At 41.6% G+C, this 16584-nt stretch overlaps 1 protein-coding gene across 2 annotated transcripts in view; it reads left to right on the forward strand.

The window, feature by feature from the left end:
- MALT1 (MALT1 paracaspase) overlaps positions 1-16584 on the forward strand; it is a 61410-nt gene that overhangs the window by 19350 nt on the left and 25476 nt on the right. Inside the window, exons 3-9 of one of the 2 annotated variants that reach the window (XM_061131204.1) lie at positions 2827-2948; positions 7379-7538; positions 8976-9154; positions 9581-9677; positions 10249-10281; positions 13339-13365; positions 15276-15308. In XM_061131204.1, coding sequence (XP_060987187.1) covers positions 2827-2948; positions 7379-7538; positions 8976-9154; positions 9581-9677; positions 10249-10281; positions 13339-13365; positions 15276-15308 — 651 coding nt within the window. The remainder of the gene's footprint in view (positions 1-2826; positions 2949-7378; positions 7539-8975; positions 9155-9580; positions 9678-10248; positions 10282-13338; positions 13366-15275; positions 15309-16584) is intronic. The other variant, XM_061131205.1, reaches the window with a different exon arrangement.

The following is a 16584-nucleotide window of genomic DNA, read 5'->3' on the forward strand; positions in this document are numbered from 1 at the left end:
TTTAATCAGAGGAGAGCTGTGGATCAATTTGTTTTAAAAAGACATTGAGCTGCTGGTTGGAAGTAAGGAAAGAACACTAGCAGGTTGTGGCAACAGTCAGGAGGGGACGGCGGCTTGGATTGAGATCATGGCGTGGGAGATGGTGAGACATGGGAAAGTCTGACAGGACTTGCAGCTGAATTATACGTGGAGAAGAAGGGAGTGTGCGGAGGGTCTGTCGTGAGTCTCTGGAGGCCTGGGGCTGGCTGAGGCCTAGTCTGTACTCCCTGAGACGGAAAAGCCTGGGAATCTAGAAGGGGCAGGGGTTCTGTGTCCGGAGTGGCTGGGGACAGTACATTTGAGGTGGCTATAGGCACCCACATTTTAAAGCCAGTTTAGCTACAGCGCCTAGGTATAGTTCAAATTTATACTTGTTCCCTTCTGTTGGTTTTACAACTTTTCTTCTTCCCTCTCTTATCATACTTAAACATTGGAAATGAGAATCCTTGCATTTTAAAGTTGTGATGTAAGTCTGTCCTGGCAGATGAACGGTATATGCGGGTGTTAAAATACAGTGTGTGAATTTTCTGGCTTAAGTAAGAGTGCTCATCGCATTTCCTGACTTTAACATATACTTCCTACTAACATGGATAACAGAATTCAGGAAAGCTGCTACTTCAGCCATCCTGGGCTCAGTTGGCATCCAGAGAAAGGATGAATGAACATGAAAGCTTTTCCTTGGCAGGAGTTGTAAATTTTTTTTGAGAGGCTCTGCTGTATTTGAATCCCAGGAACGGGGGAGCCTGGTGGGCTGCCATCTATGGGGTCGCACAGAGTCGAACACGACTGAAGCGACTTAGGAGCAACAGCAGCAACTGTATTTACTGATTTTCCAGGGTTTCTCCAGACCCTCAGATGTGCTAGGAATGCAGTAAATGTTTACTCATTTTGGATTTTGGTTTTATCCTGTGTCTTTCCTGCATGGATTTCACATGCCTGTTTTGCCTTATATACTATTCTTTTCCTTGAAAGTTTAGTATCTTTCATGTATTAAGATTGCTGTTCTTTAAGACTGTCTCCTCTTCAGTGGTAATCTTGTTTTGTTCGTTTGCATTACTGGGTTGTAGAAGAAAAAGATATGAGATCGTGTTCAGGATATGTGAGGAAAAATAAAAATAAGCGTGGGAAATTAAGTTTTATAAGTTTTAATGATTATTTCTCCTTTCTGAAAGCCAGCTGGTCTTCCCAGGTGGCGCTAGTGGTAAAACAACCGCCTGCCAATGCAGAAGACATGAGACCTGGGTTTGATCGCTGGGTCTGGAAGATCCCCTGGAGGAGGGCATGGCAACCCACTCCAGTTTTCTTGTCTGGAGAATCCCATGGACAGAGGAGCCTGGCAGGCTACAGTCCACAGGGTCACAAAGAGTTGGACACCACTGAAGCGATTTAGCACGAAAGCCAAGATTTATGTATTAAAACCCTGGCAAGTGTGAAATGTCCTAGCTTTGGTTCCTTTTGTGTCAGTTATCTGCTGCTGCTGCATAATGAATTATTCCAAGACCAAGAATTTTAAAATCAGCATCCATTGATGACTTCCAAGTTTCTGAGGGCAGGAATCCAGGAGTGGTTGAGCCGGCTGGTTTTGGCTCAGGGTCTCTCATGAGGTGACAGTCCAGCCATCGGCCGGGGCTGCAGCTATCTGAAGGTCCAAATGGGACTGGGTAATCCTCTGCTCAGATGGTTCACACACATGGCTGTTGGCAGGAGCCCCGAGTTGCTTTCCTTTCACCCAGGCCTCTCTGCGAAGCTGCCTAGGTATCCCCGTGACTTGCAGCGGGCTTTCCCAGAGGGAGAGGAGGTATTCCATTATTAGCTCCAGGATTTTTGACAAGAAGCACCTCTCAAAAGTGTTCCATGTTTGGGGAATTCCCTGGCGATCCAGTGGTTCGAACTCCAGATTTCCACTGCTGAGGCCCCAGGTCAGGGAACTAAGATCCCACAAGCCATGTGGCACGCCCCCGCCCCCGGGTTTTGACGCTGGTAGTCATTTCTCAGATGAGAAATGTTTGCATCACATGTATCAAATTTTCATCAGGCTCTTCTGTTTCTCTGCCTTTCTGCTTCCAGAATAGTTTTATTTTAACGCTAAACCATAGCATTGGAATTCTTTTTTTTTTTTTAAGTGGACCAGTTTTTGTTTAAAGTCTTTATTGAATCTGTCACAACAGTGCTTCTGTTTTATGTTTTATCTTTTTTGGCCAGGAGCCACATGGGATCTCAGTTCCCCAAACAGGGGTCGAACGCTTTGCAGGGTGAAGCCTTAACCCCTAGACCTCCAGGGAATGTCTTTTGAAGACATTTTGATGGCATTTAAACTCACATTTGTCTTACAAAAACCATGCGCCTAACTGAGTTGAAGTGCTGACCGTATAAGTACTGTGACCACATAGTCCCAGAGTTGGCAGTGAGAGTGCACCCTGACTGCTCCCTCAGACAGTTATTAAAGGCACAGCCTGATTTCAGAGGTGTTAGGACGTGGAAAAAATATTTCTCAGAACTGAAGAAATACAGCAAACAGTTTTCTTCCCCAGTCGTGGAGGGTGAGGGGGATGTGGTCGATCAAAGTCTTCTGCAGGTGAGTTTCTTTCCTTCTGGTTTTACAGAGCCTGGAACTCACAGACTCACCATCTGATGAGGAAGAGATATGAGTGAGTGATTTATAACAAGAATGAATATGCAGGTTATTTCCAAAATATTTCTCTTTTTGGTTTCAGAAACATAAACAAGGAAAGCCCCTCTTCTCTGATTCTATTTATATAACTTCTTTTTTTTTTTTTTTTTTTTAAGGAATAAAGATCACTGTAAACCCCGAATCCAAGGCAGTCTTGGCGGGACAGTTTGTGAAGCTGTGTTGCCGGGCAACTGGACATCCCTTTGTACAATATCAATGGTTCAAAATGAATAAAGAGGTAATTTTTAATGTCTTTTAAATGTCTTTTAATTCCTCTGTCAAGAGAGATTAATGCTGGGAAAGATTGAAGACAGGAGGAGAAGGGGGCAACAGAGGACCAACTCAATGTACCTGAGTGTGAGCAATCTGCAGGAGATGGTGAAGGACAGGGAAGCCTGGCGTGCTGCAGTCCATGGGGTCACACACAGCTGAGCAACTGAACAACAACAAAGAAGAGAGAAAAGAGAAGATTAGTTAGCTCTACTGTCTTTAATGTGTTTATAGGAATTTTGTAAAAGCACTTGATAGGTCCTTGTTAAAGGGTCGGTGTTATTATTGATGCATTCAGTAATCATTACTTTCTAAGCAGTAATAAAATCAGTTCTGTATTCTGAAAATTGTGGAAAATCAGGAGTACCTGGGGCAGCAATGTTAGCAAACGGGAAACATCACTAATACCTCCTGACTAGATGTACAGAGTTCTTTACAACAGATTGTTCTAATCATAATCTTTAAAAGGTTTTCAAAGCAGCATGAAAGGCAGTATTATTTTAAGCATTCCACATAACTATATCAAAAGATTTAGGCTTTTATGGTAGTTTCTGAAGTAAAATTCAGGTTGGTAGGGACATTTGTTCCTTTCGTGAAAGGGTTATATCCCTGAGCCACCCAACAAATAATTTAAATTTGCATGTTGAAATTCTCTTTTCTTAAACAGTCTTTGAAAGTACTTCCCTGGTGGTCCAGTGGTTAAGACACCAGACTCCCAATGCGTGAGGTACAGGTTCAATCCCTGGTCAGGGAACTAACCCACATGCCGTGCAGTGAGGCCAATTTAAAAAATAACGATTAAAAAAAAATTCATTAAGTGTTCTTTGAGCCACTCTGCCACTGGGGGCTTCTCTGTGGTCCGGCCACGCCAAGCTCCAGTCTCAAGAGGGTCTCTCTTCCCCTCACCACCCACCTCCCTGCCTGCCCTCCAGATGGCACCTTGGAACTCCATTATTCTTTTCAGCCTGTTAGTCATATGACCAAACTTTTCTTCTCAACCAAACACTAAGACTCTATTTGCAAATCTGAATTTAAGCTCAAGAGTTGTTCCAAAATGACGTTCTTTCCTCTGATGGGATCACCCTGTGCCTCAAAAGCAGCGTGGGGATTTGTACACCTTTTAATGTCCGTCCCTCACACGTGGGTGAGCCAGGGCAGCCGTGAGCCGCAGTAATGGGACTGCGCAGGCACCAGCAGCAGACAGGCCTGTGCTGGGTGCTTGACTGTCAGGAGCCGCTCAAATTCCTATTGCTGGGCGTTGAGAGCCTGACGGAGAGGACACTTTACGTGCCTAGGCTCTCGAGGGCTGGTAACTAAAGTTACTTTTACCATAGCTTTTCAACTGCAAAGTGGCTTTCATTTCAGTGAATGCCTTTGAGAAAGAAATCGTGGGCAAATCTTACTGTGGTAAGTAGTGGGTTGGCCAAAGAGGTCGTTTGGGTTTTTCCATAAGGTGTCACAGGAAAACCCCGAGAAGCTGTTTGGCCAACCCAGTACATCACGTGTGAACCATGTCCTGATTTTGAGAAGGGGAGAAAGCGAGGGGAGGAGGAGTACCCGATGGATTTGAAGAGCTGTAATGGGTTCTAAGGCTCTCACCAGTGGAGTTCTGTCTCAACCCTTAGATTCATAGTCTGTTTCAGGAGGCATTTGTCTCACGACCACTCATTGGGCACCTGTCCGGGTTCTAAGGCCAGGATGGTGAAGCATGACACCCAAAGGCCCTGCCCCCTCCACTGGGCAGAGACAGGGAGCAAAGGAGATAACTGAGTTAAGAGCTGTGAGGAGGATAAGCAGGGTGATACCAAGGGAGATGACACTCAAGGCCTTAAACAGAAGTAACAGGGAAGGATTTATGTTCTTAAAACACCAGCTTGCTGCTTTCTTTAGTGTTTATTTCTCTGCGCCGGGTCTTAGTTGCGATGCGGCATGTGGGACCTAGTTCCCTGACCAGGGATCGGACCCGGGCCCCCTGCATTGGGAGAGCAGAGTCTTAGCCCCTGGACCATCAGGCAAGTTCCCCGACTTCGCTGCTTAAATGGAAGCAAGAGCGTAACAAAATGCCTACAGTAGCCTGGACGTAACTGTGGTGTGAACTCAGACATGGCAGGGGAGACAGAGCAGAGTGGGCAAGGTGCTTTATTTTAGGGCAGAGCTCACCGGATCTGGCAGGTTAAATGGGGCGCCTGAGGGAAAAGGCAGAGAGCTCAAGGATGGCCCCAGAGTTTTCACCTCGGCCTCTGGGAACCTCTTATTTACTGAGGTATCGGAGACTGGGAGAGGAAGGGATTCAGGGTGAGAAATCAAGGATGACCCCAGAGTTTTCACCTCGGCCTCTGGGGACCTCTTATTTACTGAGGTATTGGAGACTGGGAGAGGAAGGAATTTAGGGTGAGAAATCAAGAGTGTGGTTTAGACCCGTGAAGTTTGAAGTGCCTATTAAAGTCTGAATTTATCTAAGTCAGCTTGGATACCCCAGAAGGCAACACTGAGAGTGTGTGTGGCAGAGGGGGAAGCAGTAGAGAGACTAAGAAGAATTCACAAGAGAGAGAGAGCACGACCAGGAGAGGCTGGTCTGAGCCCTTGGGAAAGTATTTCAGGAAGAAAAGGGTGTCAGCATTTCCGGTGCTGCTGAGAGGTATATGGGCCCAGGGCAGGATATTTGGGATTATTTTTGTTTATTTAAGATATAAAGGTGCTAGAGGATGTCTTTGATAGTGCTGTAATAAAAGAGAGAAACAGATGCTAAAGTAGAGAGAGAAAATTGCAGGAGTAAGGCCAGAGAGGATCAAATTGTTGGAGAGGAAAATACTTCCTCTCCATGTCCTGTCCCTGGGAGCCAGTGAATCAACTGACAGAATACAGATTAAGAAGAGAAAATTTGTTCATATGGGAATTTACAAAAGAAGTAGTTCCATGCTGGGTTAAAATTATAGGAAAAGGGATGAGGAAGAAAGAAGAGCCTCTACAGGAAGAAAATGGGTTTCTTTAGAAAATAACGTACAGAAGGGTTTCTGGGAGAATAGACAGGTGATAAAAAAGTTTGTGATAATATTTATTCACGCGGGTGCAAGTGGTCTTTCCATCTTCTTCATAGCCGTAAAACTCCCCTGGAGAAGGGATTTATGGTGAATTTGATCGCCTTCCTGGAAGTAAAAGCCATCCTGAAGAGGGAATTTATGGTAATCTCATCTCCCAGAAATTTCTGCTTTTGTCAGATAAGGAAAGCTCTGAGAAGCCTTCTTTCTGCATCTGTTGAGTCCCAAACGTCTTCAGCTTGAACTAACCTTCATAGTAACTCTGGGGTTCCCAGCGGTTAGGATCCTCACGCATCCCAAGCCCAAGAAGCCTTTGGTAGGAAGACAGGTTTTTCCATTTTCACAGGAGAGGAGAGCAGCTCTAAATAGGCACGGGCTCAGGTTTGTGGTTCGGTAGCTGGAAGAGGAGAGAGTTCCTATCTGAAGTCAGTGGCTGAGAGGAGTGGGGTTGTGGGAGAGAAAGTACCCAGGACTGTTCTAGTAGGAAGGCAGACGAGGTGGGTTCATGTGGGAGGGTGGGCAGGCAGTGCTCAGGGCAGTCTCCATCCCAGCTGTCAGATCTTCAGCACCACAGTCTTGCTCTGGTGCAGGTTCTGAGAGGAGAGAGAGATGAATTCAGTTGGTTGGGGCTTGGAGAGGGGGAGTGTGTTAAAGCCCTTTGCAAGGGGGCTCCTGTGTAAGGAGGCACCTAGTGAAACCTTGGCAGCATGCCAGAGTTGGGTGGTGGTGGTGAATTGACAGGAGCAGCTGAGATGATCCAGGCCCGGGAGGAAGGCTCGGGATACCCCTGAGTGGCCAGTCCTTCCTGGCACCAACACGCTTCCCATAGCTCTTCACCTCCCAGGCCTTGAAAGAAGTGTGCTCGTCAAGGCCTCCATCCTCCACTAGAACTTGGCAGGTGAGAAACTGGGGCCTCAGGGTAAAACGTGCTCGCATGCTCACAGCTAATTTGATCAGAACTGAGATGAGCAGCCAGGCCGGACTTTCCGGGATCTTGACTCCTTCGTGGTATGGCTACTGAGCTCATAAATGTTGCAGTTCTCAAGCCTGTAAATACTAATAATCAAACAATTTTAAAGGACAGAATAGACACTTCGCTGTTAGTGAGTTTTTGAGAGATATATGGGATAGAGCTTAACTGTCCAGTTAACAGATGTGTAAAATACTGGATTTCATTGACTTCAGTCCTAAATTACTCAACACGTTATTGTTTGCTTCTTAAGGGACAGATATTTTAGAATGCGGAAAAAAAAGATACACTTTTCAGAGCTCCCAGGAAATCATACATTTTGCACAGCACAGTTTATAAGGTGTATTTTGATGAGTCATTCACTTTTATCCTCTGTTGATTCTTTCACAGATTCCAAATGGAAATGCATCTGAACTTGTTTTTAACACAGTGCATGTAAAAGATGCAGGCTTTTATGTCTGTCGAGTTAATAATAATTTCACCTTTGAATTTAGCCAGTGGTCACAGCTGGATGTTTGCGATGTCACAGAAGTAACAGAAAGCTTCCGGAGTAAGTGATGAATTGAGTGCTGGGATGGGAGTTGCCTCTTTTGAATTTTACTTTAAACGTTTGCTTTTAAATCATTTCAAAGCTAGTACTCACCCAATATAATGTATATGTACTTCCCCCAGTATAATGTCACCAGTCATTAAGATTTTATCCCATGTGCTTTGATGCTTTTTCTGTATGGATGGATGGATAGAGAGATAGACAGACAAAGAGAGACATGCAGATGTTTGGGGATAAAATGACCTTTCTCAATCTGGCCCTGCTGCTGATCTCTGAAAACTTGCCGCCTTTCATGGGTCTGAATGTCATGGTCTCTTGATTTTGGAGGAGAAAAGAAATCTACTGCAGTCTTGCTCACTTTTGAGTTCCTGTCTATACTGTGTTTTTTTTCTCCCAAACTATCGTATTACTCCTAAAAAGTAGTCATAGAATAAAGACTATCTGTAGAGTCGGTACTGGCATGACAGGGCTTATAGTATATCGGTCACTGCAATGAAGCCTTTCATCCAGCTAGTTTTCAACTCTTTGCCATCTGCTTTTTAGTTCAATAACTAGTATTGATCAAGGAAAAACCCCAGGATCTTCTAAAGAGTAGCCATCAGGTATTATTTTATTTATTCACACACACAGTCAAGAATCATGTTTGTCATTTTTTGCCAGACAAAAAAGCATGAGGGAAACAGACTTTTGTTGCTAATTGTGTCTTCCATTCTTCTCAGTTTAGCTTTAGTCATGATTAATTAAGAGAGTGGTTTATATTTTTTTAGAATATTTCTGTGAACTTTCATGTTTATGAATAGAATATTGTTCATTAAACAAATATTATTGATCACCTGCAATGTGCTAGACACAGAATTTCATTGTTACCACATCTCATTGACAAGCCCTCTGTCCTCAAGGCTTTTAAAGACTGACAGATGAGCCTTCAATAAAAAACGCTTTCTGATATCTGCCTTGGGAAGAAATGCTAGTGATAACCCATCCATATAACAAAACTCCTGATTTTAAGAAGGCAAGTTAAATCAGACAGCAGAACATAGAACTTTCTGTTTTAAACATGAATGTCACTCAAGATGTCAAGTCCTTTGCTCTACCAAAAATGGCTAAGCACATTTAGAAACCACTTGAACTATTTTCTCCTCTTAAATATTTAGTACATGCGAGTACTTTTGAGAAGTTCTGCAGTAAAGAAATCTGTTTAACTTTGTTTAACCCAGAATGTTCTAAACTTATTTGTCCATAGCATCCTTTTATCCATAGAACATCTCTTAATATTTCTAGAAGTGCAGCAGTTTTCTGAAACATCATTTGGGAGATTCTATCAAAGATCATGAAAAAAAATGAAGGATGAACTTGAAAGTATTTTTTTAATTAAAGTTTTAAAAGTTTTTTTTAATCGAGATTTTATGTCCAGTGATATTTTTCTTTTAATTTAAGGCAGTTGGGATGGCATCTCTGAATCCAAGTTGCAAATCTGTGTTGAACCAAAGTCCCAAAAACTGATGCCTGGCAGCACGTTGATCTTACAGTGTGTGGCTGTCGGAAGCCCCATTCCTCAGTACCAGTGGTTCAAGAATGAATCCCGATTAACACACGAGACAAAAAAGCTATACATGGTAGGAAGTTGGTCTCGGGGACATTTGGGGTGGTTAATATGTAAAATAAATAGTATAGTGGAAAATCATAGTGAGTAGTGATCCATATTCTTTGAGGTGTTTTCAAGTTTTTTTGTATTTTTTTCAAGTTCTTTATTATCGAATATTAATTGATTTTCCAGCAAAAGGGCTAGAACACAATGCCAGCCCATATGTAAGTGCTTATATATGAAAAATGTCAACTAGTATCGCATCAGACTCACTTACCGTTAGATTCGTTGTATTATTTGCTTGCTAATACTTGAGCTCATGTAATGAATGGAAAAAATGGAGGAAAGTCTGCAATGTTCAGTTTTGTAGGGTTTAAAATAATAATAATAATAATTTTCTCCAAGCCATTAAAATTAAAGAGTCAGTCAATATGTGCATGTTCTGATACTGATTTAGGTACCTTATGTGGATTTGGAGCATCAAGGAACCTACTGGTGTCGTGTATATAATGATCGAGAGAGTCAAGACAGCAAGAAAGCAGACGTCATCGTAGGTAAGCAGTACCGCTCAGGGTTCTGAGTATATACGATGAAGTATACTGAGCAGCAGATGTTTTATTCACCCATTTTCCTTAATGGTATGTTAAGCGTCTGAAGTTATTTTGCTTAAATAGTAATTAGAATGTATCCTAAATTCATAATGAGGATTCACACACAAAGAACAAGAAAGAACCAAAAAAGATTATTTATTTAGATCTTTTTAATTTTATAGTTTATATTAAACATTTATGGCAAAAAATGTATTCCTAGCTTTAGCTAAAAATAACCCTGGGTTTAATGGGAAAAGGTTTTTAAGAAAACATTATTAAAGAAACAAACATCACAGACATATGCAGAATGATTATTAATCAACAGTGCCACTTACAAAGTACATAATTTGGGAGTTGGTTCTATTTCAGCTTCATGCATTTAGTGATGTTGTTAATAGTAGGAGATACTGATGCAATTGATGTGTATGTTGGTTTGCCAACATATTTCTATGATATTTATCTCTGTTTGCTTGATGGCCGCCCTTCCTAAGATCATGAATCACAATGTATTCACATTTGTTTTCTCTGGAACAAGGAAGAACAGATGAGGCAGTGGAATGCACTGAAGGTAGTGTAATCCTTTGGTTTGAAAGCAAATATCCTGCATGCTGGCTCATCTTGGGATTGGTGGAGTGCCCTGGTCTACTGAGTGCAGTGATGGAAAAAATACTAGCTGTAAGAAAAGATTTAAAAAAAAGAAAAGAAAAGATTTTAATGCAAGGATACTGTATCTTAATCTTCAAGGGTTCGTAAATTGCCCAGACACTATTCAATTGACACATTATTAAAATAACTAATTTCCAGCAATATCTTACAAATAGTGAACAGTTGTGATTAATTCTTAATGTTCATTTTTATCTTCATAAAATTTAGAAAAATACATGGCTATCCTGTCATGGATAGTTGTTTAGGTTATTTTATCTATCTGTTTGCCATGATAAAATGCCTCTCAAATGCAAACACAATTTCTGTAACAGTTTCAGGACTGGAAATTTATTGTTTAATGCATTTTTTTATTTAATAATAAGTATACTGTTTTAATATAAGTTTATAAGATCCATTCTTTGAAGTTATAAGACTATAGATTAAGGTACCATGTCACCTTTACCATATTACACAGAGAACTGAAAGTTATTTTAACATAAACTTTGAATTTTTTTCATTAACCAAAGCCTTGCACATAAGTTGTAATGAATAAATTTTAAAACTTAAGTTACCTGCCCCTAGGGTGGTGTCACACTGTTTTGCAAAATTAGATTTGTGGATAGCAAAGTATTTTTTCAATTTCTGCCTCTTTAACCTATTATAAAAATCTTTGGCTCTACTTGGGCAAAGTAAGAAAATAATGTCACCTCTTATGTTTCTTGATTTCCCTGTCCTTTGTATTGCTATGGTGTCACTCTGAAGTTCTGAAATTACTGTTTTCATCCCAATCATAGTTGCCAACAAGAATTCTGTAGCATGAGTAGGAGTGTTGTAATCCCGTGGTCTGTGGGCCCTGCATGGGGGAATCTTTGTAAAGAGATCCTAAGAAAACTCCTCTTCCTTCTTTTTCACCTAATTGCATGATTTTTAAAATCTCCTAACATTGCAGACCTCTAAGAATAAATACAAACGAGCATCGCTAGTTTCAGGGTGATGCATGTCAGTTACCACCTTGCTGGTTTTTTACCTGCAAGATTCTCCCTATAATTTTGCAGTGGCAAACACACTATTAGATAATAATTTTCAAATAAATCTGTTATGAAATTATTCTCAAAATTTCAGATGGAAAAATTAGATCCAACTTTTCTTTCTAAAAAAATCTGCGGTGTTGAGGCATGTTATAGTTGGTGGATGGACACACAGCAGTGATATCCTATGGCACACACACCTCATCTTTCTTACCTGTAGAGCCTGATGTGATCTGTTTCATTTTATGTGCTTTGTTACAGATCCCTGATTGGGACAGAGGGTAGGGGTTCAATAGGTGGAGTTCAGGGGTTTTTTTTAAGGGCAGTGAAAACACTCTGACCGTTGTAGTGGTGAATACATGTATGCAGGTTTTAGATCATATAGGAGGTCAGAGGAGGACAATCCCAGAATGGAATGAGAATATGACAAAAGAACCTAAACCTGGACTTCCTGGGTGGTCCTGCGTTTAAGAACCCACCTGTCAATGCAGGGGACACAGGTTCGATCCCTCATCCAGAAAGATCCCAGATACCTCGGAGGAACTCAGCCCGTGCGCCACGACTGCTGAGCCTTGCTCTAGAGCCCGTGAGCCACGCTAGAGAAAGCCCTCGCGCAGCAACGAATGACGACACAGCACAGCCAGATGATGAGAGTCTGAACCTGTTAGAAGCAGGGGGAGCAGCCCCACTGACTGTGGGGTGGAGGGGCAGGTGCTGGCCTGAGCACCTGGGAAGGAGTGGACGCAGAAGACAGAAGGAACTGTACATGACCCCGTACTCTAGCGAATACCACTGTGTAGTTGGTTTTATATCACAGAAATTACTGCACATTTTATGAGTAGTATAGCATTTGTAATTTATTGTGAATGTTAACTTTTATCTTCATAAAATTTGTAAAGGAAAAATAGGTAGCTCTAATGTCATAGGTATTTGCTTAGATGATTCTCTCCCTCCATTAGCCAGAGGCTGTGTGCTGTGTGTAGTCACTCAGTCATGTCTGACTCTTTGAAACCCTACAGACTGTAGCCCACCAGGCTCCTCTGTCCATGGAATTCTCCAGGCAAGAATACTGGAATGGGTTGCCATGCCCTCCTCCAGGGGATCTTCCCAACCCAGTGATCAAACCCAGGTCTCCCACATTGCAGGCAGATTCTTTACCATCTGAGCCACCAAGGGGCTACAGGTTAACAATTCTGAAACCACAATACCTTTAAAAACACATTCCACCAGTCTAACATGAGATATATCCTGATTTAGAGACATTCCACAAAATACCTTACCTTATCAGTAATCCTCAAAGTGGTCAAGGTTATCAAAAACAAGGAAGGTCAGAGAAATTGTCACAACAAAGAGAAGCCCAAGGAAACACAAGTAAATGTGACGTGGTGTCCTGGAACAAAAAAAGAACATTAATGGTTCATTAACTACGACAAATATGCCTTCCTAACGTCAGATGTTAAAAATAGGGAAAGTAGGTGGGTGTATGCAGAAACTCTGCACTGTCCTCGCAATAGTTTTATATATCTTAGCCTGTTCTAAACTTAAGTTTATTTTTTAAAAATATCATTTGAGGTTTTTAATTAGTTTCAAGAAGTGTATAGTTGAGGCCATAGACAAACCTGTCTCTTGATTGTTTTTGTCCCATAATTGGCCAGAAAACATCTAAAAAAAACTTTGATAAAATTAAAGATGAGTCTGTTTAGCTTTTTGTCATTTGATGAACATAGTAATAGATTAGAAGTCCTAACTGATGTCCACAGCAGCATACTCCCCTCCTCACAAAGTGCATGACTTCTCATTTAAGGCATTTAAAAAATTCTAACCTGATAAAACATTGTAACACAATTTAATAGCATAAAGTCAACTTCTTTGACAAGTCTTCCTATATGCACTAAATTGGCAGTTAAATTATTTAAAGATTATTTAATCTGTTTTCTCTTTTTTTATTTTAGATGAATTAACTAATCTCGGGCATCCTGGTGAGTAATGCAAACATAAAACATTCATTTTAGAGTCCCAGATTATTGAATGCAGTAACTTAAAAAGACACTATTGGTATTCTTTTGCTGTAGCAGTACTAGTAGGTTTTTTTTTTTTCCTTGATTGAAATATCATAATTTAGTGTTGAAATCAGTACTTAACATGAAGTTCAACTTCATGCAAGTGAAAATATTAAAAATACTCTAAATTGTAAGACAGTAGGGTAGAAAAATAAATATACTGAGGCAATATAAAATATCAGTGTATTTCTTTATCATTGTGAATGACTATAAATAAAAAAGGCAGCTGAATGGAGAAATGCATGAAATTAATTTGAGAGACAAGAAGCAGCCTATGAAAAAGTGACGGGAGTAACATTTCTGAGCTCGCCAGACCCCTGGGTCCTTGTTCAGAGCTGCTCGGACATTGAACATGTCTGAACTAGTTGGGTGGGTGTCCGTATCTGAAGTAAAACTATTGTCACTGGGGACTGTTGGTGCTCTGCAGACGAGTGGTTGGTCATTGGCCATGAAGAGACTGATAGTTGGCAGGAATATTTATCATCCTTTGGCCAATTCCGTGAGAACTGATTTCTGAACAAGTTAAGCTAAAGGGCAGGCTTGCCTGAGATGAAAGGCATAGTAATCGTGAAGACAGAGGACCTGAGTCCGGGCTGTGGGCATTCCGAAAGGCACTGAGGGAACCTCTGACTCTGAAAATAAAACCTCTAGAGAGTGGGATGAGATGGGAGTTATATCAGTTAATACTAACCCTTTTATTTCTTGATGTGTTCCTTCTCGTTGTTTTAACACCGTGACTAGTTCGCTTAGTTTTGCGCCTGTGTTTTGTTACTAAACGTTTCTTCTTGTGCGCGATGGTTGGGCTGTGCTGGTTACTATAAGCCCGTGGGACAGAGCAGAGGGGCGCTGTCAGCAGAGTGTCGTTCCTGCTAGGCCAGCCTCGAGCTCCAGGAAACCTCCATGAGACTTGCTTCAAACACTCAGAACGAAGTGCCGTTGAAACAGCCATCCTCGTGTTGTAGCTGGTCGCTTCTCGTAACCTGGTTAGAGTCCCCTTTTCCTGAATGTGTCTGTCATTTTATGCCCTTCAGTGAGCATCATGGAAAGCTCTTTCAGGAAAACTTTCATACCAACACCACTAAGCTGCTGAAAATTTTCCTGACCTTTTTCATTATATCCTTGCTCCCCAAGAATTAGAAACACCAAAGCATTTAAGAAAAAATTGAATATACTTTCAGTGTACTCTTATAGCATATATATTATTAAAAATGCACTTACCCTGTCTGTAGCAAGAGACACCTGACTGTCTGAAGTCCATCTTCCCCAGTGTGTCTTCCTGCATGGTCCCTGAGAGTTGGAGGTATTTCATATTATGTATAGATGATGGCAAAGAGCATGATCATGGAATGAGATGTCCTAGCTTGAGAACACTGGGCAAGTGACTCAGTCTTTCTCTGCCTCACACTCCTTACCTATATAATGGAGGTAATAATAGTATATACCTCACAAAGAGTGGTTGTTTAAACCGGTTATATTTACAACACATAGAACAGTCCCAGGCCAGCATTCAGTAAGTAGTAACCATTCCTGCTGCTCTTCATGGCCACCACCAACCATTCTCAGGCTGTAACTTCTACTTAACATGTTAAAGAGTGTCACCTTCAGCTGTAGTAATCAGTTACTAGAGCCATTCCCTGACCCCGATTCCGACTCCCACCCAGGTACAAGTTTTTAATCAAGAACCTGAAAACCTCAAAGTCGTAAACTCGCTGTAAACATTCTGCCTTTTGGTGTACTGCTGATGTGACTGTTCATTGCTTCCATCTCTAACCCCAAAGATGTGTCATGGATAACAACTCACTTATCTTTTTGTTTTTATCTTTCTATAGATAATCAGGAGCATACAGTTGACCAGCCTTTGGGTAAGTAGAGCTTTAAAATGCTTGAACGTGAAAGTGTCAGTCACTCAGGCATGTCCAACTCTCTGCGACCCATGAACTGCAAACCACCAGGCTCCTCCATCCATGGGATTCTCCAGGCAAGAGTACTCCTTCTCCAGGAGATCTTCCTGACCCAGGGGTCTAACCCAGGTCTCCCGCATTGCAGGCAGATTCTTTACCATCTAAGCCACCAGGAAAGCCCCGTAACCGAACATAATTGTAGCACACAACTCTTTTATGGGGCTTATGACGGGATTTGAGACTTTTTAAATTGACAACTTGTATAAATATTTGAATAATGTGTTCTATTTTGGATATTTTATAAAAGAAATTATAGAATAGGAGACTTTGAAAAGATTATGAGGGACTTCCCTGGTGGTCCAGTGGCTAAAACTTCATGCTCCCAATTGCATGGGACCTGGGTTCAATCCCTGGTCAGGGAACTAGATCCAACATGCTGCAACTGAAAGTTTTCGTGCCACTACTAAGACCCATCACAGCCAAATAAATAAATTAATTTAAAAAAATAAGATTAAAAAGATTATGAATTCAGTTTCTGGGTCCAGGTCAGCTTCTGTGGAGTGATATCTGGTTTGGCAATGTGCAAAACAATAAATATATAAGCAAAAAGAAGCATGTGTAGGTCACACAGAAGTGAGTAATACTGTATCTTGGTGGGGTTAGCAGTTAGGAAAGCACCTGAGAGGTTGCAGTAGCAGTTCTGCATGTTGAAGGATGAATAGGAGAAGGGCCTTCCAGACAGAAGAAACGTGAAATCCTAAACAAACATTGTAGAGAAAGAAAACAGGGTGTTTGTTGTATTGGGAAAGTTGCAAGTAACACACAATGCCCACAGAGCGGTGGTCCTCAACCTTTTTGGCACCAGGGACCTGTTTCATGGAAGATAGTTTTTCCATGGACCGGAGGTGGGGGGATGGTTTGTGGATGATTCAAGCATATTAGGCTTATTATGCATTTTGTTTCTATTATCATTATATGCGCTGCACCTCAGATCATCTGGCATTAGATCCTGAAGGTTGGGGACCCCTGCTGTAGGGCAGGAAGAGCAAGAGCTTAGAGAAGCAGATAAAGACCAGGTCGTGAGGAGCCCCATTTCTCAGACGAGCCATCGGAAGGAAGCTTTGAAAGAGGAGTGAGCTTGTCCCTCTGAAAGGCCAGTCTTGTATCAGTGTATAGAAAATGAACTGGAAGGGAGACATTGTTTAAGTTAAGAGAAAAATTGAGACTGTTGCAGTAG

Source organism: Dama dama, chromosome 27 (genome assembly GCF_033118175.1).
Source record: "Dama dama isolate Ldn47 chromosome 27, ASM3311817v1, whole genome shotgun sequence".
In the NCBI taxonomy this organism is placed as follows: Eukaryota; Metazoa; Chordata; class Mammalia; order Artiodactyla; family Cervidae; genus Dama; species Dama dama.